Source organism: Prionailurus bengalensis, chromosome B1 (genome assembly GCF_016509475.1).
Source record: "Prionailurus bengalensis isolate Pbe53 chromosome B1, Fcat_Pben_1.1_paternal_pri, whole genome shotgun sequence".
Taxonomy (NCBI): domain Eukaryota; kingdom Metazoa; phylum Chordata; class Mammalia; order Carnivora; family Felidae; genus Prionailurus; species Prionailurus bengalensis.
In genome coordinates this window covers 123,276,348-123,304,298 of record NC_057344.1, presented here as the reverse complement: position 1 = coordinate 123,304,298, position 27,951 = coordinate 123,276,348, and the positions used below count along the sequence as shown (strand labels likewise).

The following is a 27,951-nucleotide window of genomic DNA, read 5'->3' as shown; positions in this document are numbered from 1 at the left end:
GGAATGAGCCAGCTCCCCAAGGACATCTGATCCCTTTTATTGGACAAAAGTATTTAGAAACAAAGATCTGAAAATTAGGTGTGCTCATTGCCTATAGTTCCATTTAGCGGTCAGAACTATACACACACACACGCACACACACACACACGTATATGCATGTCCATATTATCTATTATGCAAAACCTTGAGTTCACATCAATATATTTTTAAAAATGTTTAATTATTAAAATTTTTTTGATTTTTATTTATTTTTGAGAGAGAGACAGTGTGATCTTTATTTTTGAGACAGAGAGAGAGAGAGAGTGTGAGTGGGGGAGGAACAGAGAGAGAGGGAGACATAGAATTCAAAGCAGGCTCCAGGCTCTGAGCTGTCAGCACAGAACCCCATACAGGGCTCGAACTCATGAAGTGTGAGATTGTGACCTCACCTGAGCAGAAATCAGACACTTAACTGACTGAACCACACAGATGCCCCTTAATGTTTATTTATTTTGAGAAGGAGAGAGACACAGAGATAGGGCATGTATATGAGAGAGGGGGAGGGGCAGAGAGGGAAAGAGAATTCCAAGCAGGCTCCATGCTGACCTCCCCCTGACCCCCACCCCAATGTGGGGCTTGATCTCACAACCATAAGATCACAACCTGAGTGGATATCAAGAGACAGACGCTTAACTGACTGAGTCACCCAGGAGCCCATCACATCAATATTTCCAAATCCAATATAATACCACATGATTCATCCTAGCCTTCATCCTTTTCATATTTGTAACTCCCTCAGATAGTGATAAATTTGTCTCTCATTATCCTTAATTTAGTTATGTATTTGCTCATTTCATTTTTATGTACCAAGCCCCTTATCTCCTTGGCTGTGTCCTTAGCTTTGACTTTGGTGGTCCACAGATCTCCTTAGTCCTGTTTCCTTACCACCAACTCTGCAGGGTCTGGCCACCTTTTGACCCTGGCTCCAGCTCTACAAGCCCCATATTAGCAAAGGATTTTAAACAGGGGAAAGGCATGATCAGATTTATCTCTGAGAACAATCAGCTTGATGGCAGGGTAGATTCAATGGATTAAAGGCAGTTAAGAAGCTACTGTAACAGTCTAAGCAAAGGCTTAAAATGGCCTAAACTAAAGCTGTAGCCATAAGAAGAGAGAACATATTAAAAAAAAGTTTATTTATTTATAAATGTTTTTATTATTATTGTTTTGAGAGAGAGACAGGGCGTGACAGGGGAGGAACAGAGACAGAGGGGGAAACAGAATCTGAAGCAGGCTCTAGGTTCCAAGCTGTCAGCACAGAGCCTGATGTGGGGCTCGAACTCACAAATCTCAAGCTCATGACCTGAGCTGAACTTCGACGCTTAACTGACTGGGCCACCCAGACACCCCTAAAAAAATATTTAGAGGATAAAGTCTATGAAACTGAGTGATTCATTTGATGTGGGGGTTTGAGAGAGAAGGGGCCTAATTTTTAACTTGGGAGAAAAGACTAGATAGAGGATGTCACAAAGCAAGACAGGGAATTCAGGAGAAAAAGCAGATTTGAAGGGCAAAAGTGGGTAAATAGAAGATAATTGTTTCTTTTTGGCTATGTTGATTTGAAATGTCCATGGACACTGGAAATATTGTAGCTAGTTGGGCAGATAGTTTGAACATGTGCTTAAACATGATATCAAAAATGCTTCTCTCTATGCAGAAGTCCTGGCAAACAAGTGCTTTCCAAGGCCAAAGGACTCATTTTTTTTTTTTTAAGTTTGTTTGTTTGTTTGTTTGTTTGTTTATTTAGAGAGAGAGAGGCAGAGGGAGAGAGGAAAGAGAGAATCCCAAGCAGGCTTTGCCTGAGATCATGACCTGAGCTGAAATCAAGAGTTGGGCACTTCACTGACTGAGCCACTCAGGTGCCCCCAAAGGACTCTTGATAAATGCCAAATTCTCAGCTGCGATCCTGAAGCGCATTCTTCCTCCTGGATGTGGGTTGGCTGAACTTTGCACATAGGAATTAAAACAGAAACAGTTAAAATCTCAAAAGGAAGAGAAGAATAAAACAGGGACTCTGACAGACATAATTTTGTAAAACCTCTCATATATTGTCACTTTTTTATGTTTAAATAAAAGGAATATGGATGATTACCTTGAGAATAAGATAAGGTGATCTTAGGAAGTTTATCTCACTCAACAGCCTGTTTGAGGCTGGAGTGGTGGTGGGGTGAGTAGGACCAAGGAAGGAGGACTTGATGGCAAAGCTAACTAAGTATTGCTAATGGAGCTCCAAAGCACTTCACAAAATCTATTTGATTTAACTATCATAAAACTCTATGGGTAGGTACTCTAGCTTGTATTTTTCAGATATGGGAAATGAGGTTAAATAAGTTGCTCATGGGAACATGACTAAGGGAGGAGAGTTGGGAGGCAGAGGTTTCAACCCAGGTCTGCCTATCTTAATCAACATCTGTGCTCTTAATTGCCCCACAGCATTGCTTTCCTAAAGGTGCAAGGACACAGCCGACTCCAGAGCAGACAGCTAGCAAAAGCAAAGAGTTTCCGGTCTCCCCATGCCTGAGAAGAACCCTGAGGGTCTTTTGGACTAGAGTTTTCAATAATTCCTCTTCCTCTATTTGATTAGCTTCATCTGGACACAACCCATGAGGGAACAAACTGGAATTCCTCCAGATTAGATGGAGAAAGATTGCAAGGGATCTAAACTTACCACAGATGGAAGGGGATGCTGTAAGACTGACAAACCATAAGACCTGACAGTCTCAAACACATAAAAGAGCTGTCATGTTGAAAAGGAATAGAACTTAGTGTTTTTCCTAAATCTGAGATTAATCCATGGCATAGTATTATGTGAAAATGTAGAATAAAAAATTCTATCAATAATTGCAAATATGTAAATGCTGAAGATGCATGTGGATAAAGATTGAGGGAACAAGGACAAATGAAACATTGAGGTGTTCAGGTGATAGTATTATGGCCAATTTGTGTGTTTTTTTTTTTTTTTAGTTTTTAAGTATTGTTCTGCAAAAGGAAAATTTAACAAATAAAAGCAAACACATACAGGAAGACATGCAAATGGTGATAATCAGAGAAAAAATGTCCAGCCTCATTATAAAATAAAATAAAAAAAAATAAGATACCATTTTCCATTTATCAAAATGACAGGCATTAAAAATAAGATAATAATCAGCACTGAGCAAAATTTCTCAGGAAATAAGTGTCAGTATAGTTCCGACTAGAGTGTAAATTTGTATACACTTTTAAGGGAAACTTTGACAAACTGTATCATAAAAAATAAAGTGACAATCCTTGGATGAGGCAATTCCACTTTTAACAACATATCCTAGGTAAATAAGAATGTATGCAAAGTTCTAGCTAAAAGGGTATTCAGTGAAGCCTTGTTCATAATATGTAACAGTTAAAAATAAATGTCTATTGTTAGTGAGCTTTGTTCAGTGAATTACCCATACAATAGGATATTACGCAGACATTAAATTATGTGGTAAAGTTTATCATAATTAAATTATTAAATCATAATTAAATCAATAATAAATTATACTATATTTAAGGACAATAAAGCAAGTTTGTAATGTAATAACTGAAGAAAGCAAGTAACTAAAGATGGTCTTTGTTTTTGTTAAAAAATATTTTATACATACATATACACATATGTATGTCATACGCATCTATACACACATAAATCATTGATTTTTGCTCACGTGTAACATTTTAAAATGTATTATTTGATCTTATTACATTATTTATTTGTATTGCTTATACAGCAACACTTAATAAAAATAAAAATAACATGAGTTTTTTCGTCTATTAAGTATGTAAGTTTAAAAAAATATGGATTAGATAACACGAAGTTCACAGCGCTTAGCTGATGATCAATAAATATTAGTTCCTCTCCCTTTCCAGTGACAGGAGGTATTTAAGCACAAGTTAGAAAATGGCAGACCTGGGATGTAGTTGAAGAAATTTAGGCAACAAGTTTACATCAGTTGACCTCTAAAGCTCCTTTCAACTCCGGTGCTTCAACATTAGAACAATTCTTCCCTACTCACCTTTCAAACAATCAACTGGGATAATACAAAAAAATCATTGTTTTATTGAATATCTAGTAGTTGTGTCACTATTACTAACATTGTACACTGCGAATGGGGGGGGGGGGAGTGTGAAAAAAAATCAGGCACGAGGGAGGCCTGATGCAAATCTCAGCCCATCTTCTGACAGCTCTCTGGCTCCTCTTTTTGTGAATGACTGAGTGGCGGTCTTTAGGCCTCAGAGCAGACACTATCGGTGAGAAACAGTACTTTAAAAGAGAGAATTACTTTCCTTTTCCAAGGAGCTGCCGGGCGAACCAACGCAGAGGAGCGCGGCGCTCTTTCCAACCGCCTGTGAGTGTGGGGGACATTCAGTAAGGCACGGGGCGCTGTCTCCCTAGGTACAGACAGCGCAAGACGTAAGGGCCTCTCCCTTTGCGCCCTTAGCCGCCGGGCGCCAGGAGGTCGCACTACCCGGGGACAGACGTGGGACCCCGCGGAGCAGGAGGTCTCCGACAGACTCCCTCACAGCCCCCACGTGCACGACTGGCGCTGGGAGGCGGGGGCCACGGGCGGGGGCGGGGCGAAGGCCACGGGGCGGGGCGCCAGTTGCGCGCGCGGGGCGGGGGCGGGGCGCGCAGCGTGGTCTGGGCCGGCCCGGCGCTCCTTCTGCTTCCGCGCCCAGGCCCCGCAGGCCGAGCTCCTCCCCCGGCTCGGCCTCTGTCCCCTCCCCTGCCCTCTCTCCTCCTCCTCCTCCTCTTCCTCAGTGAGGCGCTCCTCCAGCAGCCAGGCAGCATGGCGGCTGTGGAGACGCGGGTGTGCGAGACGGACGGCTGCAGCAGCGAGGCCAAGCTCCAGTGTCCCACCTGCATCAAGCTGGGCATCCAAGGCTCGTACTTCTGCTCCCAGGTAGACGCCTGCTCTCCCACGGCGCCGCCGCCGCTGGCGGACTTCCTTCCCTCTGTGCCTGCCCTCGCGGCCGGTCGGGACGCGCTCCTCCTCTTCCACCCCCCGGGCGCGCCTGCCGCGCTTCCTCCTACCCCCAGCCGCAGCGCCGCCGCCCCCTCCCGCCTCCGGAGAGCCTGGGCCCCTTCGACGCGGGCGCGGTCTGCAGCGGCCATGTGGGCTGGGGGTGGAAGCGGACTTGTCCCGGGTAGCTCGGAGGTCCTAACGCGCCGCGTTTAGGGGCGGGTTCCCGCCGCGCATCTCCTGCCGGTGCTGGGGCTACCAGGTGTGCGGGCTGCCCGAGACAGGTGGGGACGCCCCGGGGAGGGGGCACGCCCCTCTGGCGTGTCTCCACAGCTCCCGGCAGGACTCTGATCGTGGTCACAGGGGGCTGCGGAGCTGGGTAGTCACCCTGGTCCCGGCGGGATTGGAGGTCGGAAGACACCCACTGGGGTTTTGAGGACTGGGTTGCCTGGGGGTGGTGGGGGTCGCAGACAGGAGGAATGTTAGCTCCAGCCCCACTTGTGTCCTTGTGTTTTACTACCGCTCTTTGACACTTAAGCAACTTTGGACGTGGGGATAGAGAGGGGTCTGTAATTCATTCTTTTGCTTTGGCACCCAAAATTATTAATTTAGAAAACCGTAAGTTAGCGTTATGAGTCACCGTTCTCATTTACTGAATTTCCCACTAAGGGAAAAAGTCAGTTCCATTAAGGGTTATGCTTTAAGGCCGTGGTGTATTTTAGTAAGTTTTGTGCAGTGGAGCAAACCCAGCACTGAATGGGGTCTTGACAGAAACGTGTGCCGGTGTTTATGTTTACTGAAGAGTACTAGTGTTCCGGTTGCATTGGAACAGAGTATTGGCAGGGTAGCACTGGTAAGGCTCGTAGTTACAGTCCAGATTTGTTGAAGAGAGACACGTGAAAGTTCAGGTTTAAATTAGTAGCGTCCTGTGGGGACAAGAGCATGAACAAAGAGTCTGAAGGCCTGGGCAGGGCCCTGTCCTTGCCAATTACAGTGCAGTCTTGAACTAGTCAAGTTACCTAACCTTTCTGAGCTCCCACTGTGCAGAGGGAAAGAAAGGTGATACTTTCACTTACATATTTCACAAGGTTGTTCTGGAGCTCAAATTATCCAGTAAATGGAAATGTTGGTAAAATGTGAAGCACTTTTTTTGGTTTTAGAGGCTGTCAGTGCAGTGCAACACTGCCATATAAAAAATATCAATGAATGGAATAGAAACAAATATATAAGAACAGTAAATACAAGAATATGAATATCTTCAATATAAACTATGTAAACCTAAAGATGTATGTAAAATAAATCCTTCAGGTCACAATACTTGTGCATAAGCCATTATGAGAGATCCTGGCTATATTGTATAGGTCATGTTTTTAGATAGGATATGATCCTTGACCTTGTTAATATCATTTGGAAAAAGTTGCACATGAGAAGAGTTGCTCTTTCTAAAAATAGCATTAGGACTACTCAGCATGCTAAACCTGGTATGAGTCCTTTTGTTTCTTAGAAATAATTTTCAAATTCTCATTTGTTGAAGCCTATGTGGGACCTGGATTTAAAACAAAACAAAACTAAAACCCAATAATTTGCTTTTGGAAATTATGTACCATCTTTGTGTGGAATAATGTGGCTTTCATTGCGTTTAAGATTAGGTGGCATTTTGTAATGCCAAATGAGTTAATGTGTACACACACTTACCTGTTGAGATTTTAGAAAGGTACTGTGAAACTGTATTCATCCAGCATAGGTGATGTTTTCTTAGGCACGGTATTATTCAGTAGAAAGAACATTGGCTCATTAGGGTTTGTGGAAAAATGCCAACACAGTTATGAAAACATGAAACTAGGGCTTCTCCTTGCCACTTCTCTGATCATCTTCACTAGGAGTGGTCTGTCTTCTGTCTGCTTCTCTGGTCGCCAGCCTGGCTGTCTGGCCAGCTTGTGTGGAAACAAGCTGAGAGCAAGACTACAAGAGGCCATAACAGAAGTAAGCCTTTCTTTTCCAGTTACTTCCTCACATCCCCTTCTTTTTTTCCTTTATAATACTTTATACAATCTGTAATTTTCTCATTTATTTTCTTATTTATCTGTTTTTTAATTGGAAGGTGAGTTTCATGAATAAGCTGTCTCGTTCACTGCCCTCTTATTTCTCAACATGATGCTCTGTATGCAGTAGGTGGGCAGTGAGTGTTTGAATCAATCATAAGTGTATCACAGGGCTGCATAGAGAGGCTGCATTTGAATCATGACTTAATCATTTACTAGCCGTGTGACTTTGGGCAAATAATATAGCTTCTTTATTTTCTGTTACATCCTTTTAAAATGGGGCCATTAATAGTACAGGGTTCAGTCTTCAGTAAATACTAAGAGTATGTAAAACATTTTGCACATTGGTAAATTTAATCGATGTTAGGTTTTTTTTAATATGAAATTTATTGTCCAATTGGTTTCCATACAACACTCAGTGCTCATCCCAAAAGGTGCCCTCCTCAATGCCCATCACCCACTTTCCCCTCCCTCCCACCCCCCATCAACCCTCAGTTTATTCTCAGGTTTGTTTTTTTTTTTTTTTAATGTTTATTTCTGAGAGACAAACAGAGCATGAGTGGGGGAGGGGCAGAGAGAGAGGGAGACACAGAATCCAAAGCAGGCTCCAGGCTCTGAGCTGTCAGCACAGAGCCTGACACGGGGCTCGAACTTACAGAATGTGAGATCATGACCTGAGCCGAAGTCGGTTGCTCAACCAACTGAGCCATCCAGGCACCCCTATTTTCAGTTTTTAAGAGTCTCTTGTGGTTTGGCTCCCTCCCTAACTTTTTTTTTTTTCCCGATGTTAGGTCTTAGTGTTATACTGTGTTTTATGCCTAAGGTAGAAATATTTTTATCTGAGATGCTTAAATTTGTTTTAAGTTTATTTATTTTTAGTAATCTCTACACCTAATGTGGGGCTCAAACTTACAACCCTGATATCAAGAGTCACGTGCTCCTCTGACTGAGCCTGCCAGGCACTCATAAGATGCTTAATTTTTTTTGTCTTAAAAATTTTTTTTAATGTTTATCATTTATTTTTAGATAGAGACAGAGATATATAGAGAGAGACAGAGCAAGAGCAGAGGAGGGGCAGAGAGAGAGGGAAACACTGAATCTGAAGCAGGCTCCAGAATCCAAGCTGTCAGCACAGAGCCGGATGAACTGTGAGATCATGACCTGAGCTGAAGTTGGATGCTTAAGTGACTGAGCCACCCAGGCACCTCTAAGATGCTTAATTTTAAGAAAAGTTTTGGTCCTTTGAGTAAAATCTGTTTTACTTGAAAATCAAGCTTTTCAGGAGTTTCTGATGTTTGATTGCATTTCCTTATAGATGCATGTCCATTTTTATTTAATAGTTTATTTTTTATTTTAATTTTTTTTATGTTTCTTTATTTTGAGGGGGAGAGAGAGAACACAAGTCGGGAAGGAACAGAGAGAGAGGGAGAGGGAGGGAATCCCAAGCAGGCTGCACAGTGTCACCACAGAGCCCGATGCTGGGCTTAAACCCACAACCCTGTGAAATCATGATAAGAGCCGAAATCCAGAGTTGGATGCCTAACCAACTGAGCCACTGAGGCGCCCCAGTAGTTTAGTAGTTTCAATAGTAGTATAGGAGTTTACTTCTACTTCCTAGGAGTCTGTAAGAATATTTTGAAGATGGAGGCTGTGCTTTACTTATTTTCATTTTCTCTACCTTGTACACGGTAGGCACTTAGTTTATTAACTGAAAGAAGAGAGGTTGATGGGCCTGAGAAGGAAAGCAAAGAGCATTCTTGCCCTTAGTGAATATCAGCCCAGGGCAGATGCTACCTTGTGTGTAGTTAAAGGATCAAGCTGAGAACACATGAGTGATTTCCAATCATTTATAAGATACAATAACTAAAAGATAGTATAGTGTGAGTGGAAAGAGACTGGGTATATAGTCTGACCTAGGGTTGAATCTTTGCTGCTATGTTCTTGGCTAAGTTCTCTCTTAAATTTGTAGTAGAGGGCTAATGGTGTATCCTCTTCATGGAGCTGAGGGGAAGGTGAATAAGAGAGCGTGCAAAGTGCTTAGCACAGTGTTCAGTGAGTGGTTTTATTATGCATATTGCCTCACATCTAATACCCTTACACTTAGTTATGAGGAAAGTTTAAAAATGTTTAGGAAGAAGTATCATTTGTTTATGAAAAATATTTTTTTAATTATGAAAACAATTTTTAAAAAAATGTTTATTTGAGAGAGAAAGAAAGTGTGTGCATAAGTGGGGGAGGAGAGAGAAAGAGAGAGAGAGAGAGAGAAAATCTCAAGCAGGCTCTGCAATGCCAGCGTAAAGCCTGACACAGGGCTTGATCTCATGAGCCATGAGATCATGACTTGAGCCGAAATGAAGAGTTGGACATTTAACCGACTGAGACACCCAGGTGCTGTAAAACAATTTTTATTCTCCATAATAGCTATCAAAAAGTAAAATTATAAAATAATGTTATTTACAGTAGCACCCAAAGAAATCAAATAACTAGGGAAAATCTAATAAAAGCAATGAAAGATCTCTACACTAAAAAAAGTATGTACCAGTGCTGAGAGAAATTAAAGAAAAGCTAGAAATGGAGGTATATATAGGTATACCTAATTGTATTGTGGTTGCTTTATTGTGCTTTACAGATACTGTGTTTTTTGTTTAAATTGAACGTTTGTGGCAACCCTGTGTCAAGCAAGTTTCTTGGCCCCATTTAGCTTACTTAGTGTCTCTGTCACATTTTAGTAATTCTCAATATTTAGAACCTTATCATCATTATTATTTTATTTAAAATTTTTTAGTTTGAGTATAGTTGACACACAATGTTACATTAGTTTCAGGTGTATAACAGTGATTCAACATCTCTGTACCTTTAGGCTGTGCTTACCACAAATATAGCTACCATCTGTCACTATACGGCACTATTACAATATCACTGACTACGTTTCCTGTGCTGTGCCTTTTATTCCCATGCCTTATTCATTCCATGACTGGGAGCCTGTATCTCCCACTCCCCTTCATCCATTTTGCCTACCCCCCACACATGTGCTCCTGTCTGTTTATGAACATTTTGAACAAAGTCTTGCAGTAGGTTCTTTCAAAGAAGCATTGGCAAAGTCAGGTGATGAACTGGGTCTCCAGGAAGAAAGTTGAGTAGCTGAGCATCTTGTGGGTTGGAGTTGGAAAGGAAGGAAGGAATTGCCCTTCCAACATACAGCATCTTTGAAATGCAACCCTGTCCTCTGAAATTCTTTCTCCTTTTGTATCAAAGTTCCTGATAATGCAGCGTATTTCTGGGACTCATCTTCATCATTGATGGAGATATTACCATATTGTATTTTATAGGGATTATCTTTACATTCCTCACATTATGTCATACCACCCCTAGATAACTACTGTAAGTTAGGTGATTGGGTATAACTATCAGAGCTTCTTATGAAGCTCATCGATCTTATAAAGATCATTGTTGGTTTGCAGACTTTGTGGTGGTCAGTGGGGATCTTTTTTTTTTTTTTAAGCTTATTTATTTATTTATTTTGAGAGGGACAGAGAGACAGAGAAGCCCAGGCACGCTCTGCGCTGGGCCAGAGTGTCAGACCCACCAGTTTCGGGCTCGAACTCATGAACCATAAGATCATGACTTGAGTCAAAGTCAAGATGCTTAATCGACTGAACCACCCAGATGCCCCAGTGGAGATCTTTTTATTGACATGCTTATATTATAAACAAACGTGTTGGCATTTTGGCATGAGTTATACTTATATTCCAGTAGAACTTATAAAAAGCAAGCCTCTGGGGCACCTGGGTGGCTCAGTCGGTTAAGTGTCTGACTTTGGCTCCTGTCATGATCTCGCAGCTCGTGGGTTCGAGCCCCATGTCGGCCTCTGTGCTGACAGCTCAGAGCCTGGAGCCTGCTTTGGAGTCTGTGTCTCCCTCTCTCTCTGTCCCTCAACTCACACTCTCTCTCTCTCTCAAAAAATAAATAAACTTTTTTTTTTTTTTTTAAGCAGCATTTGGTAAGTAATCAAAAGTGGAACAAGTCTTTAATGAATTTTTTAGAGATTGAAGGGCTGTTGGTAGTAGGTGTGATCTTAATTGTTCATACAGTTTGTGGATAGATGTTTTAGTCGCTTTTTTTTTTTTCTTTCTTTTTTTTTGGTGAGTCTTTTTGACATACAAAAAATTATTTGGCATAGAAAATTTTTAGTTTGGTCTTAGTAAAATTGGCAGGGGTGGCGTGACAGACACATAAGCACATAGCTAAGCGCATGCTTAGCTCTAGGTGTTAGGAGGGAAAAGCAATGGCATGGTAACTCCTGTATTAATTACTGAGGAATTGTCCTTGGTATTAATAGCAAACCCATTTAGTAGATATAATATAGGCAGGCATACTCTGTAAAGCAACTATTGTGAATCTCTGCGTATCAAAGATTTAATGTAATGGAGTATAAATATAATTACTACCCTTTCTGCTTGATCATGAACCTCTCCTGACCTCACAGTTTCAACATGAAGCATTTGCTTATTCATGCTTGGGCAGGTAGTACTCCTAGCTCAACAATTACACCTTTTTCTTTTGATTTCTTTGATTAGTATCAGTCTTGTGTGTGGCTTTGAATAAAGAGCAATTCAACACACTCTGTAAGCTGTGTCTTGTCTCAACATGTTTGGCAGCTATAGCTAAACCTGGGAGAGGGACCCTGTAATTCTTCCCCCGAGTTATATATTGCAATATATCTCTTGTAGCACTCGCTATTCGCAATAGCTAAGTTGTGGAAACAACCAGAGTGTCCATGGGTGGGTGAATGGATAAATAAAACGTGGCATATACACATAGTGGAATACCATACAGCCTTATAAAATGAGATTCTGCAGTGTGCCATGACATTATATTAACTGATACAAGCCAGTTAACAGACACTACATGATTCCACTTACATGAGGTATCTAAAATAGTCAAATTCATAGAATCAAAGAATATAATGGTAGCTGCCAGGGGCCGGGAGGAGGGAGAAGTGGAAGGTGCTAATCAGGCATTAAGTTTCAGTCACATACACACACACACACACACACACACACCCTCTAGAATAAGCTCTAGAGGTCTGCTATTCAACATTTTACCTACAACGAGGAAAATTATATTGACACTTAAAAAAAAATCCTCTCCTGTTTTTGTCTCCAGTAACTTACCTGTTTTACCATAAAATTCAGTAGGGACTTCTTCCTGATACACTAGAGCTGTGCCATGTCTGTTGGAAAGCATTCTTAAAAACGCTGTTAGCTGGGGTCTGCTAGTGTCCCATTTATCTGGGTCATAGCTCAGGCCTCTAGTGGTTAGGGTAAAAAAGATAAATTGTGACTGTAGCAATTTTCCTTAATAAAGTAAGAGGAGACAGAGACTTCTCCATATTGTAAACCTGTCTTTAATGATTTTCCCTTGATGAAAGGTACAAAAGGGCAGCCTTTTATATCACGTTCCGAAGGCTACTTTGTCTTATCCATCAAGCTATGACGTTAAATCACTCAGTAAAATAGGTAAATGTAAGTGCCATTAGACCTGCCTTGGCTTCCCCCTCCCTCCCTCAAGTGGGACGTGACTTTTGGGTGAAGGGATTTATTTTATTCCTGGTTATTTTGCTAATTGGTACTACTGATAGGTTTGATTATTTGAATACTGATAACTTTGCATTGTTCACTACTAAGCAAATGCAGAGAAAAATATAAATGCAGTTATTGTGTGAATAATTTAGTATTGTTTTTGAATTGAGGTTTTATGTACCTTAAAGTCAGGATCTATATATAAGTATTATCTTTTTTTTTTCTTTGCTAAATTGTTTTCGTTAGATTTTGAGTAGAATTAAAAACTACTGGTAAATCATCCATAGAATCTAAAAAGAAAAAAAAAAGACATGGTAAATGCCTAAGCACTTAAGTTATTAAAAAGAACATTACTAGTAAAACAAGTAAAACCAGAAGGCTCCGATGCTTTCCTCACACAAGAGGTACTACATATCCTGAATTTTGTGTTTATCATTCATTTGCTTTCCCATATGTTTGATTCCTTAGATAATGCATTGTTTACTTTTGATGTTTTTGAAAATTTTGTAAATGAAATCACTGCTAGTATTCTTGTGCAACTTGCTGTCTTCGTTTAACATTAAGGTCTTAAGATTCATTCGTGTTGTGTGTAGCTCTAGCTCATTCATTTTCATTCTCTATGGTATTCCAATGAATTCATATATCATAGTTTATTTATTTCTTTGTTAATGGAAATTTGGGTTGTTCTAAGTTTTTGTTATTGTAAACAGTGCTGCTTTAAATAGTCTTGTACCTAGCTCTTGGTGCCTGTGTGCAAGAGTTTCTCCTGGGTATATACCCAGGAGAAAAATTCTTGAGTCATAGGATACGTATGTGTTTAGCTTTATTTTGATGGTGCCAAATTGTTTTTCAATGCGCTTGTACTTCTACTCCCATCATCCAAAACTTTATATTGTTCTATATCCTAGCTAGGACTTGAGATTAACAGACATGTTGATTTTTGTCAATCTGGTCTTTTGTGTTACTTCTGAATAACAACATTCATTGGGTTATTTGTATGTTTGTAAACCTGAAAAAATTTAACTGTCCTCAGGGACTTAATAGTTACTTGTACAAACAGGAAGTACTTTAAAAAAGACAAGTGATTGAATCATTGTGTTGTGCACATGAAACTAATATTATATGCAAGTATACTTCTCTTAAGAAAAATAACAAGGAGGGGCCCCCCGGGTGGCTCAGTTGGTTAAGCATCCATCTCTTTGTTTTGGCTCATGTCATGATCTCATGGTTCATGGGTTCAAGCCCCACATCGAGCTCTGTGCTGACAGCACGGAGCCTGCTTGGGATTCTGTCTCCCTCTTTCTCTGCCCCTCCCCTGCTCACTCTCTGTCACTCTCAAAAATAAATAAATAAACATTAAAAAAAGTTTTTTTTTTTTTTTTAAAGAAAGAAAAATAACAAGGAGGTGCTAAGTGAAAGTTAGAGACAAATAATTATATTTTCCTTTATTTTACAATTTTATTAAGTTCCCTAGTTTTTTATTTTGAACAGTTTCAAACCATAGAAAAATTTAAAGATGAATATTATAACTAATTGCAGTATACTCATCACCTAAATTAATGTTGTGCCTTGCTTGCTTTGTGTCTGCTTGTGTGTATATTGCATTTTTGTATGTATTTGTTGAAACATTTGAGAATAAGTCACAGACAACATGACACCACAGCCATTAAATATTCAGCATGCGTTCTCTAACCACAAGGACGTTTTTCTTTCTTAACTACAGTGCCATGATTACATTTAAGAAAATTGACAAGGATTCCCTAATGTCGTCTAATAGTCAAGCCTGTTCATATTTCTCAGTTATTTGCTAAGCACGTCTTTAATAGTTGTATGTTTTGCTTTTTGTTATTTTTGGGATCAAAATCCTGTCAAAGCTCACAGATAGCATTTGACTGTCCTCTCAGCCTCTTTTAATTTGGAAGAGTTCTCTCATCTTTATTTCATGATGCTGACTTTTATAGAAACTAGTCAGTTGTCTTATAGAGTGTCACACATTCTTGATTTTTTGATTATTTCCTTATAGTGTCCTTAAGTTGTTCTTTCATCCCCTGTATTTTCCTTAAGCCAGATATTAGGTCCAGAGGCCTAATTGGAATATGTCAAGATTCCCTTGAAAAGACTCCTGGGTGATGCTGTGTGCCTTGTATTGTATCACATCAGGAGGCACAGAACACCCGGTTGTCCCACCACTAAACTTGATCTCTTTGTTAAAGTGCTACCAGATCACCACTGTAAACACATTTTTCACTTAGCAATGACTGTGTAATCTGTGGGGTGATCCTCTGGCACTATGAGAATATGCTTTTTTCAACATGCTTTCTCCTAGTGGTTTTAGTACCCATTAATGATGCTTGTCTGATAATTATTCCAATAGGGGTTGCAAATGGTGATTCCCCTCCCCACTGCATTCTGGCATTTAATAGCTGATTTTTTTTTCTTGTAAGGAAGAGTTTATCTTTATCAACTGGCTAATAAATTATGTTCCACCTAAAAACGTACTATAATATTCCTACTAAAAAGACATGTAACGGTAATGCATCGCTCACTTTAAACGATCACAAATGTTTGTTGGAGTTTTCACATTTTTCAGTATAGGGACCTTTGAATTTTTTTCCCCTTCATTAAGCATTAAAATAAGTTACAGTCCTTACTCTTTTTGATGTTCAAATTGTCTCAGATTCAGTCAGTGGTACCACTTTCAAAGTGACTTCTGTATCTTTTTGACCTTCCTTCATTAGTCTCTGATTGCTTCCTGGCTTTCTGCTACAAGACAAATCAGATTTACCTTGTAATTTCCCTATCCCAGACATAGAATCAGTCCTGTCTCTAAGGAGCTCTTGTTTTTGGTAGGAATGTCTTTAGAAATCCAGATCTGGGTGCTTTAAGTATGTTTCATGCTCCTGGAGTGTCCTTGTCTCTAGGAAAAGGAGTAGTAAGATCTTCAGGAAATTTTGCTGATGACCATATGAGGGACATAAATAAAACCTCTACAGGGCAGTTTTTCTAAAGGAGTACAAAATAGGTGAAAAAATGCTATAGGTAAGGACAGGTCCTAGAAGACCTCCTGAAGGAGGTGAGTTAAGAACTGGATTTTGATAAATTACAAAAATAAGTGAAAGTGAAAAAGTGAATCAGAAGGTGTGCATTAGGGTGTAGGAGAGGACATTCTTTCCAGGGGAAGGATGAACTTATGGAAGTAGAGATGCAAGCTGAGAAGGTGTTGTGTCATAGCAAATAGAGTAGCTTTACTGTAGTGAAGAGTAGGAGTAGTTAGTAGGGACAGAGACCTTGCTGTTCCCTTAAGTATATTTTTTGAAAATGTAAATATCTTTTGGTTTTCATTGTAAAAAGCAGTACATGATCTTTGCATAAATTTAATAGAAGCATGTAAAGTAAAAAGTCCATCATGATGATACTAGAAGAATGTTAACACTCTGGTTAATTATCTTTCCAGACTTTTATATTTGTATTGCATAGAAGTTAAGAGCATAGATAGTACCTCAAGAGGGCCTGCATTTAAAACCTGGCTTTATGTTTTTTGGACATGTTAATTAATCTGTCTGTGTCTCAGTTTTCTTATCTGTAAAATGGGATGATAATATTACCTACCTCTTAGAGTTGTAGGATTAACAGCATTGATACATGGTAAGTGTCTACATCTGTGCTTGGCGTATAGTACATGCTCAAATGTTAGCTGTTTTTATTTTTTCAAAACAAAAATGAGGTCATTGCTCTTACATAGAGCTATTCAGTTTTAGAACTTAACCTTTTTTTTTTTTTTTTTTTTTTTTTTTTCCGTAAATTTATTCTGAAAGAGAGCTTGCATGAGTCAGGGGGAGGGACAGAGAGAGAGAGGGAGAGAGAATCCCAAACAGGGATTCTGACATGGGGCTTGATGCTATGAACCATGAGATCATGACCTGAGCTGAAATCAAGTCGGTCTTAACTGACTGAGCCACCCAGGTGCCCCTTAACTTTTTTTAAAGTTATGTCTTTTTTTTCTTATTGTAAAAAAACCCACAAACGACCACTGTCACCATTTTTAAGTGTACAATTTTGGTAGTGTTAAGTATATCTACTACATTGTTGTTGCGCAGATCTCCAGAAATGTTTCATTTTGCAGAACTGAAACCCATTAAATAACAACTCTCCTTTACTCCCTTCTTCTAGCCTAGCTAACCACCATTGTACTTTCTTTATACATGAATTTGAATATTTTAGATACTTCATACAAGTGGAATCACATAGTATTTGTCCTTTTGTGACTGGCTTATTTCACTTAACATAGTGTCCTTAAGGTTCATCCATGGTGTAGCAAGTGACAGGATTTACTTCCTTTTTATGGCTGCGGAGTGTTCCATTGTGTGTATATACCACATTTTGTTTGTCTGTTCATCCTTTGGTAGACATTTGGGTTGCTCCCATCTCTTGGCTATTGAGAACAGTGCTGCTGATGAATGTGCTGTCCAAATGTCTCTTTGACCCTGCTTTCAATTCTTTTGGATATATATTCCGAAGAGGGATTGCTGGATCTTTAACTAGTTATATGTTCATTTTTTGAGGAACCATCATACTCTTTTCTATAGCAGCTACATTATCCCAGTATGGTTTACATAGTAGTTTACAGTTCCACCAACAGTACACAAACATCCCAGCTTCTCCAAATCCCTGCCAGTATTTTCAGGTTTTTTTGATAGTAGCTTATCCTAGTGGGTGTGAGATGATATGTCATTGGGTTTTGATTTATATTTCTCTGATGACTAGTGATATTGAGCATCTTTTCAGATGCTTATTGGCCTTTTTATTTATTTTTTTAAAATCATTGTTGGAGAAATGTCTGTTGAAGTCCTTTGCCCATTTTTTAAATCAGGTTATGTGATTTTTTTCTAGTTGGGTTGTAGGAGTCTTTGTATATTCTGGATATTCACCCCTTATCAGATACGTGATTTGCATATCTTTTTTACCATTCCATAGGTTGCCTCTTCACCTTTGATTGTGTCCTTTGATGAGCAAAAGTCTTAATGTTTGATGTAGTCCCACTTTATTTTTGCTTGTGTTGCCTTTTCTTTTTGGTGTCACATGCAAGAAATCATTGTATCTAATGTCATGAAGCTTTTCCCCTGAGTTTTATGGTTTTGGGCCTTATGTTTACTTCTTTAACCAATTTTGAGTTAATTTTTATATATGGTGTAAGATAAGGGTCCAACTTCATCTTTTGCATGTGGATCTCTTGTTTTCCTAACACCATTTATTGAAGGGACTGTCCTTTCCGTATTGAGTGGTGTTGGTACTCTAATAAGGTCATTTAACTATATATCTGGGGGTTTATTTCTGGACTCCATTCTATTCCAGTTGTCTCTATATTTGTCTTAATGGCAGTATCATACTGTTTTGATTATTGTAGCTTTGTCGTATGCTGTATGTATGTAGTATGTAGTATGACACTTTGTAGAAGTGTCAGTCTTCTGAGTTGGTTCTTTTTAAAACTACTTGTTTTGGTTGTTTGGGGTCCCTTTAGATTCCATATGAATGTTAGGACGACTCTTCGTTTCTGCAAAATAAGTTTTTGAGATTTTAATAGTGATTTTGTTGAATCTGTAGATTGCTTTGGGTAGTACTGACATCTTAACAGTATTAAGTCTTTCAGTCCATAAACAGGACTGCTTTCCAGTTGTATGTGCCTTTAATTTCAGCACTGTTTTGTAATTTTCTGTGTATAAGTCCCTTGCCTTGTTAGATTTATTTCTAGGTATTTTATTCTTTTTGATGTTATAAATGGAATTGTTAATTTCCTTTTCAGATTATCCACTGTTAGTATATAGAAACATTGTTGCATGTTGATTTTGTATCCTTCAACTTTACTGATTTTGCGTATTAGTTCTAATAGTTTTTCACTTTAGAATCTTTAAGAAGTTTTCTACATATAAGATTATGTCATCTGTGAACTAAGATAATTTTGCTTTTCCTTTCTAGTTGGAAGCCCTTTATTTCTCTTTCTTGCTTAATTGCTCTGGCTAAGAATTCCAATACTGTGTTGAATAGCAGTGGTGAGAGTGGGCATCCTTGAGTTATTTCTGGTCTTAGAGGAAAAGCTTTCACTCTTTTTCCATTGACTGTGATGTTAGCTGTTGGCTTTTATTATGTTGAGGTAGTTTCTTCTGCTCCTAACTTAAGTGTTTTTATCATTGAAAGCATGTTGACTCTTGTCAAATGTTTTTCCTGCATCAATTGATAATTACTTTGATTTTTGTCCTTCATTCTGTTAATGTAGTGTTGAATTTTATATACTGATCAGTTGACTTTGTGTGTGTTGAACCATCCTTGCATTCCAGGAACCCATATCATCATGGTGTATAATTTTTTAAATGTGTTGTTGGATTTGGTTTGCTAATGTTTTGTTGAGGATTTTTGCATCAATATATTTTTTATTTTTATTTTTTTAATGTTTTTTATTTATTTTCGAGAGAGACAGAGACAGAATGTGAGTAGGTTGGGGGCAGAGAGAGAGGGAGACACAGAATCGGAAGCAGGCTCCAGGCTCTGAGCTGTCAGCGCAGAACCCGACGTGGGGCTTGAACTCAGGAGTCGTGAGATCGTGACCTGAGCCGAAGTCGGACGCTCAACCAATTGAGCCACCCAGGCGCCCCTGCATCAATATTAATCAGGGATATTGGTTTGTAGATTTGTTGTGGTGTCTTTTGTCTGGCTTTGGTATCAGGATATCACTGGCTTTGTAGAATGAACGCACTGAGAATTTACCCTCTTTATTGTTAGTTGAGTTTTCTCTCTTTTTTTCTAAGTAGCTAAGGGTTTGTCAATTTTGTTGATCTTTTAAAAAATATTCCACTCTTAGTTGTGTTCATTCTTACCCCCCACCATTGTTTTTTATCTTTTATTAATCTGTTGTAATCTTTATCATTTCCTTTCTTCTGCTAGCTTTAGATTAGGTATGTTCTTTTTTAAAGTTCCCTGAGGTGTAAAGTTAGTGTTAATTAATTTGAGATCTTTTTTCCTTTTTAATGTATGAATTTATAGCTATAAACTTCACTTATCCTGCATCCCATAAATTTTGGTATGTTGTGTTTTGTTCTCATTTGTCTCAAGGTATTTGGTAATTTTCTTTGTGTCATTCTCTTTGACCCATTGATTGTTTAGGAGCACATTGTTTAGGGGTGCCTGGATGGTTCAGTTGGTTGAGTGTCCAACTTTGGCTTAGGTCATGATCCTGCGGTTTGAGGGTTCTGCCACATTGGGCTAGCTGCTCTCAGCGTGGAGTGTGCTTTGGATGCTCTGTCTCCCTCTCTTTCTGCCCCTCCCCCACTCATGCTCTGTCTCTCAAAATTAAAAACATTAAAAAAGGAGAGTACATTGTTTAATTTCCACACATTTGTGGATTTTTCCATTTTTCCTTCTAATTAACTTTTTTTTTTTTTAACACTAAAACATTGTAGAATTCTTTGTATGCTTGTAAGTAAGGTTATTTCCATTACTTTTAATAATGATGTAGGATTTATTTGCATGGTTGAATCAGAATTTAAATCATATTATATTGATGGATATCTAAACTCTCTTTAGCTTTTCACAATTATAAACAATACTGCACTGAGCCTTAAATTGCATGTTTGCTTGTTAGGTTATTTTCCTTGGCTAAGTTTTTGGAAGTGGATATTATGATGAGCACTGAGTAATGTATAGAATTGTTGCATCAGTATGTTGTTCACCTGAAACTAATATAACTGTATATCATTTATACTTAAACATATAAATTTTTTGGAGGGAAGTGGAATTACTGGCTCAAATGGTATTTTTCTGTGTGGGAATATATATGTGTTGTATATTTATATACATGTTATATTTGATACATGTAGCCTTCTTGGTATCAGTTGATCATTCAAGACCCATTAACACTGAATGGTGTGTCTGTTTACTCAGACCCTTATCAACATGAATTGATTTTAGTTTTGAGAGGGCAGAAAAGAACAAGATAATATAGGTTCTTAGGGAGGCAGGAGTAGGTAGGTGTTCACATTAGGAAAACCATTTAATGTTAATTCTAGCAACTACTTGTAGGATGGTTTGTGGTTTGGAATAAGAAAAGATTGGAGAGAGGAGAGGGTTCTGGTAAGGATACCATTTGGGAAGCTGTTTTGGTAATTTGACATGTCAGTAGAGCCTAAAATAGGGTGGGGATATTGGGATTAACTAGATAAGAATAAAATAGGAAAAGACTTGTTCTAGCAGTGAAATGAAAACACAGGTCTCTTAATTCTGTTGGTACTTTATTGCTCTCCAGTGATTCACAATCCTGGAAATAAATAAGAATCCCCTATGTAGCCTGTCCTCAGAAAAGAAAAGCTTTCCAGGTGTTTCTTTCATGTAGCCAGGATTAAGAACCATACTCTCTCATAGCAGCTCCTAAAACTGGTAGACCTTTGCTGGTGCTAAAGAAAAAATACATTCTCTTGGGGTGAAAACTAAAGGTTGACACCACTAGTTATAAGAGGTAATCAATACACAGTGCTTTGGTGCTGTTAAATAGGTGGAGACTAAAGCAGTGAGACAAAGTGCTCTCAAACAAGCACCAAATAAGTACAGGTGACCTGTTAGGCTTGGCGGTGGGGTGGGGTGTGGTGGACATTTATATAGGGAAGGTAGCATTTGAAATAGACCTGAAGGGATAGGTAAGGCTTCTGAGAACTCAGATGTAAAGGTGAGTGTCAGGAGCACATAGACCAGGTTGTGCAAAGGAAAGGGAAGTGTGTTTGGGGAACTTTAAGTCTAGCTCTAGTTAGGTCATTGGTACATTTCTCAGAGATGAGCAGGGAAAGATTGCCAACTTAAGCATTCAGAGGTTGATTTTTTAGGAAATGGGCAGTCACTCAGGGCTTTGGGTGGTCCTTGGCTGATAATGAATGGGAGAAGAGAAAGAGGGAGATTGTGGTTTAGGGAAGGAACACTGTTCAGTCATCAAGAGTTACTAGGAGATGTGAGAATGTTCTTGACGTCCTCAGTGATTTTTGAAGGTCATGACCAGGTTGCTTCATGGCCTCAGCAAGTAAGGGGAAGGTGGGTGCACTTATACAGGTGAGAGGTGTTTCTTAGGAATATTTTCTTGAATCTTCAGATATCTTGAAATACAAGCCTTTAGCTAATTAAGCTGTTTCATGAGATAGTTCCCCAGTTTATTTAATGAGAATAATCCTATTAGTCCTCTTATTAAAAAATTGGGATTTGATGTAAGTTTCATGAACTAAATATAAAGCACTCTGAAATCCTTTGAGGAAAGTAGAAGGCTATTTGGTGGAGAGCTGCTTTTCAGTGAATGTGTGAAATTTCAAAATGTTAGTTGATGATGGCTACATTACAGTTGGGAGAAAAATCGATGTGGGACAGAGTTGATCTCCAGTGCATCATAAGCTTCTTTAGAATACCAAGTAGTCTGAAAAATGTAAAACGTGTTGTGTTTTTCCAGGAGTATGTTCTTGTTGTAAGTGTTCTTTGCTGAAGCAGAGTCAAGCATGATTATTTTTAAATCTTGGTAATTACTGCATAGCTTGTGACTTTTTAAAACAGATATGAAAAAATAATTTTCCATGAATGCTTAAGGGGTATTTTAAATGTTGATCTTTATATATTATTTTGGGTTGTTTTACTTTGCCCACCATGAAGTGAGGATGGAGAAGGATTTTGAAATATGATCCCTTTAAAAAATTTATGCTGCTTTTAGTTTATTCAAAGTTTACCTCAGAATCAAATCAGTGGTACAGATCACAGTGGAATAGATTATTAAGTGAATTGTAGAGGCAGTTAGAAATGTCAGTTCCCACTGAGGGACAGATGGTATTTAAAATCAGTTATTATTATCTTCTGTACTCTTGAAGAAAGGTAAGGTTTGAATGGAGCAGAGGAGGGCATCTGATTATTTAAGCTTAATTGCTTTGAAAGATACATTTAGAGTTGGGCACAGGTGGGAGTGGCACCAGCTCCCTGCTCCTGTCTCAGAGAGCTCTTTTTTTTTTTTAATGTTTATTTTGAGAGAGAGAGAGAGAGAGAGAGAGAGAGAGAGAGAGAGAGTGCGTGCGCATGTGCGAGTGGTGGGAGGGGCAGAGAGAGGATCCCAAGCAGGCTTTGTGAGGTCAGTGCCAGGTCCGACGAGGGTCTCGAACTCATGAACTTCGAGATCATGACCTGAGTGGAAATTAAGAGTCGGTTGCTTAACCAACTGAGCCATTCAGGTGCCCCATCTTATTTCCCCTTTACTGAGCTGTCGCTTCTTCAGAGCCCTGCCCTGTGAGCTTTGTAGCTGCATAGAAAGAGTGGACCTTGGAACCTGAAAGCCCAACAGCTGTTTGAGCTGGTTCAAGTTATTTAACCCTTTCCTGTTTTAGTTTCCCCATCTGTAAAATGGGAATCTTTTTTTTTTTATTTAATTTTTTTTTTTCAACGTTTATTTATTTTTGGGACAGAGAGAGACAGAGCATGAACGGGGGAGGGGCAGAGAGAGAGGGAGACACAGAATCGGAAACAGGCTCCAGGCTCTGAGCCATCAGCCCAGAGCCTGACGCGGGGCTCGAACTCACAGACCGCGAGATCGTGACCTGGCTGAAGTCGGACGCTTAACCGACTGCGCCACCCAGGCGCCCCTGAAATGGGAATCTTAATATCCGATTCCTAGGATAAGTGTGAGGTCTGAGTGAGATAATGCATGTAAGGTGCCTGCCACACACACAAAAAAGGCTCTCAACAAATGGTAGTTCCAATCGACAAATGTTGACTGGAGGCTAGACAGGCCTTTATCTCTAATGGACAGTGATCCTCCTAACTCAGCTTGACAGAAACCTTCCTCTATAGATTTTTGCCACCTGGTCCTTTCTATTCATTAAGATGGCAGGAATTTGTATTTTTGAGACAAGACTCTGAAGCAGAGAAGTTATGACAGCTTCCCTATTACCTGTTGACCAGTAGTAATAAGGGTTGGTATTAATATTGAAATGGTAGTTAGACAGGAAAGGGAAGACAGGGCAGCAAGAAAACCCTGAATTAAGAAATACCAACAATACATACTGAGAGACTTAAAATGCCCACAACTTTGCAAAACAAATACTGTGAAGTTGTATTGTGCAGTATAAAAAGGAATAATCTACCATAGTCAGCTAGTTTATTTCAGGGAGTTAGAAGTCATGAAATAATAGGAAAAGCTATTAATACAGTAATACATCAAATCATTACATCAAATACAAAAAATTGCTTCTATGGATGCCGAAAATGAATTTCATAGGTTTCAGCACGAGTCTCTAATATTTTTAGAGTAGAAATAGAAAAATTATTTCCTGAATGTGAGAAAAAGTGTAAGAGTTCTCCAATTCTTTTCTTCTTTTTCAAAATTGTTTGAGCAATTCTAGTTTGTTTGCATTTTTGTATAAATTTTAGAATTGTACTTTTTTATATCTAAAAGAAAAATCCTGATTGGAATTGGTTAAAACTTATAAATGAATTTGGGAAGAATTGACATCTTTCAGATGTTGAGTTTTCCACTCTGTGCATACAAGATACCTCTCTACTTATTTAGGTCATATTTGATCTCTTATTATTAACTAGTTTTCAGCCTATAGCTGATGTTCAGCTTTTGTTGCTTTTATATTATTTAATTTTGGGAGGACTGGTTTTTAATGGTATTGATCTTGTGTCATTTTCCAGTTATATACTGCCAGTATATAGAAATACAGTGGGTTTTTGTGTGTTGACTCTGTATTTGTAACCCTGATATTTTAGTTCTGGGAGTTTTTTCCTTTGTATTTCTAATTTTTTTTATTTATTTGTATTTTTTTTTTTTATTTGAGAGAGAAAGAGCCTGAGCGGGGGGAGAGGGGCAGAAGGAGAGAGGAGAGGAGCAGGGTGGGGGCGGGGGGAGAGAGAGAGAGAAAATCTTAAGCAGGCTTCATGCTTAGTGTTGAGCTAGAATCAAGAGCTGGACGCTCAACCAACTGAGCCACCCAGGTACTGCTGTATTTTTATATAGATAATTATGTCATCTTTGAAAGAGGATCCTTCCTTCCCTCCTTCCTTCCTCTCCCTCTCCCTCCCTCTCCCTCTCCCTCCCTCTCCCTCCCTCTCCCTCCCTCTCCCTCTCCCTCCCTCTCCCTCTCTCTCCCTCTCCCTCTCCCTCTCTCTCTCTCTCTCCCTCTTCCTGCCTTCCCTGTCTGTATGCCTTTTATATTTATTTTTCGTGCCTTGTTGAATTAAAAAAAAATTTTTTTTAATGTTTATTTTTGAAGGATAGAGAGACAGAGCGTGAGTGGGGAGGGGCAGAGAGAGAGAGAGGGAGACACAGGATCGGAAGGAGGCTCCAGGCTCTGAGCTGTCGGCACAGAGCCCGACGCGGGGCTCGAGCCCACAGACCTTGAGATCATGACCTGAGCTGAAGTCAGACGCTCAACCCACTGAGCCACCCAGGTGCCCCTATGTCAAATAGTTTTTAAAAAAAGTTTTCAAAATTTATTTTGAGAGAAAGACAAAGTGAATGAATGGGGGTAGAGAGAGAATCTCAAGCAGACTCTGCACTGTCAGCACAGAGCCTGATGTGGGGCTCGAACCCATGAACCATGAGGTCGTGACCTGAGCTGAAATCAAGAGTCAGATGCTTAACTGACTGAACCACCCAAGCACCCCAATATATGTCAAATAATTTTAGATTGTATCCTGGAGATTTTGAATATTATGAGATCTTGAGTCTTGTTTAGATCCTATGGAGAATGTTGATATTTTTGTTTTAGCAGGCTATTAATCTGGTTAGATTCAGGCTATGAGTTCTTACCTGCCTTCTGACCCAGTGCTTGGTCTGAGACTTGGATGATGGATTTTTGATTAGTTCTTTTCTCACAAGCATCAGTTTATTGTATTATGGACAACTTTCTGTAAGTTCCCTTTCTGGAACAACTTGCAAGTACTTTCTGGTTCTTTGGGAATTCTCTTTTTGTCTTCTGGCCAGTAAGCTGCGGTTTAGTTACCTGCTTTGCTGCACACTTCATGACTGTGCCTGTATCTGTGGCCAAATGGCGAGAGGGCAGAGGCAAAAAAAAAAAAAAAAAAAAAAAAAAAAAGCAGTAGGATTTAATCCCACCCTCTCTGCACTGATCAGGGAAGGAAAATGCCCCTTCCTCAGAACTTTGACTCCTACAAACTCATGTAGTAGATGGCCACCTCAGGATCACTTTGGGGTCTGGGGTGTGAGAGGATAGAAGAGAGAGAAGGTGGATACCCATGCTCTTTGAGCATTAGGAGTTCCCTGTCCTGATTTTTTTTTTTTTAAATCTTTATTTATTTATTTATTTATTTATTTATTTATTTATTTATTTATTTTTTAAATTTTTTTTCAACGTTTTTATTTATTTTTGGGACAGAGAGAGACAGAGCATGAACGGGCGAGGGGCAGAGAGAGAGGGAGACACAGAATCGGAAACAGGCTCCAGGCTCTGAGCCATCAGCCCAGAGCCCGACGCGGGGCTCGAACTCACGGACCGCGAGATCGTGACCTGGCTGAAGTCGGACGCTTAACCGACTGCGCCACCCAAGCGCCCCTAAATCTTTATTTATTTTTGAGAGAGAGAGAGACAGCGTATGATCAGGGGAGGAGCAGAGAGAGAGGGAGACACAGAATCTGAAGCAGGCTCCAGGCTCTGAGCCATCAGCACAGAGCCTGACGCGGGGCTCAAACTCACGAACTCTGATTCTTGAACCAAAATTGGAGGATTTCTCCTGGAGCACTCTGTCTTCGTGGCCTGGCTTTCTAAGGGTTGCATAGCTTAGTATTCTGCCAGAGATTGGTCCCAGGTTGTACTCAGACACCTTGAGCCAGTAGGCTGGGTTCTCTGATGGTCTACATGTTAGGAGCAAGTTTGAACTTTGGGTTGCATCCCCTTCCCCACTGTGCAGCTTCTGTGGGCAGTAATGATGCTAGTCAGATACAGAGCTCACAGTAAGCAATAGCTGCCTAATTGCCATCAGTTTTCACAAGCCAGGAATTTGGGCCAGGGTTGACAACATGTTAAAGATAGATATGTAGGTGCATCATCTTTTCAAAGTTAAAATTTAAATTGCTTGAAAAAGTAAAATGGATGACAATTAGAATTGAGCACTTATTGGCCACACATTTAACCTAATTGTTTTCCCAACATAACAGTTGAGGAAAGTGGAACTGAAGAGATACTAAGATTTTTTTTTTCTCCAGTATCACAGCTTAATAAGTGACCAAGCTAGGATACAAGTCTGTCTGATTTCAAAGTCCATGATTTTAGCCACTGCCCTAACGTTAGTTTTGAAAAGGAATGTTTTACAAAGCCTTGTGGGTTTTGAGTTGTCCCTACTTAGAAACCCTTTATGAATTATGAATTATCCTTAGTAATAAGTAGGCAGTATTTTTTTTAGTATTAAAAAATTAGGTGAATATACTAAATTTTTGGCAACATAAATGCTTCTTTTACCTCTCCTCTCTGATAGTTCTTCCTCTACCCTTTCTTGTTCAGATTGGTACGTACCCCTCCCTCCTGCCCCCATTCAAATTGGTATGTAAACTTCTGTGTTCTCTAAATGAATCAGTTGGGATAGAGATTTTTTTTAACTTACGGAAATGTGTGTCAGCTTCTGTGAGGGTAAAAAAAGATGTTGAGTGATGCAGAAGCGTTTTTGTTCACTTAACCCATTTAGAAAGGTTTTATAAATAGGTTGTATGAGAGTGCCAACTATATAAAGGCAGATTTTTTTTTTGTTTTTTTGTTTTTTTAAGTAAGCTATTTGCACAATGAGGGGCTTGAACTCAAGTCACACGCTCTGCCAACTGAGCCAGCCAGGTGCCCCCTAAAGGCAGATCTTATTTTGCAGTTTTGATATGCATGAGTTTTGTTACCATAGTTTAGTTAAACGAAACCAAGTCTCCTAACATCACAGAGTAATTACATAAAGTACACACTTGAGGGCTAATTCTTCAGTCCTAGGAGCACTATGTAAATCACAGGTGTGCATCTTGATTGGTGACCAGTCACTCCCTTCTTTCAAAACCTGTGATTGGTCACTGTGCATCCGTCATTCAGTTCTCATCCAGACAGACAGCAAAGCCTGTAGTTGTGGTGCTTTCTTGTTTTTCAGTGAGAACTTCTGTGATATTTTACAAATGTAATTGAAAGAAGGAATCTGTCAACAAAGATGAAAGTGCAGCAAAGAAATGGTAAATGATAATGCTGGAAGTGAAATCTAAATAGAACATAAATGGGGTTGTAGAAAAAGTAGCTGACCATGGGAATGTTGGCATAGCTCACCATT

The 27,951-nt window shown here is 39.4% G+C and overlaps 1 protein-coding gene across 1 annotated transcript in view; it reads left to right on the top strand.

The window, feature by feature from the left end:
• The first annotated feature begins 4,719 nt into the window (after positions 1–4,719).
• The window catches only part of METAP1 (methionyl aminopeptidase 1), a 58,474-nt gene continuing 35,242 nt past the window's right edge, over positions 4,720–27,951 (top strand). Inside the window, exon 1 of the mRNA XM_043571924.1 lies at positions 4,720–4,952. Coding sequence (XP_043427859.1) covers positions 4,839–4,952 — 114 coding nt within the window. The 5' untranslated portion in view covers positions 4,720–4,838. The remainder of the gene's footprint in view (positions 4,953–27,951) is intronic.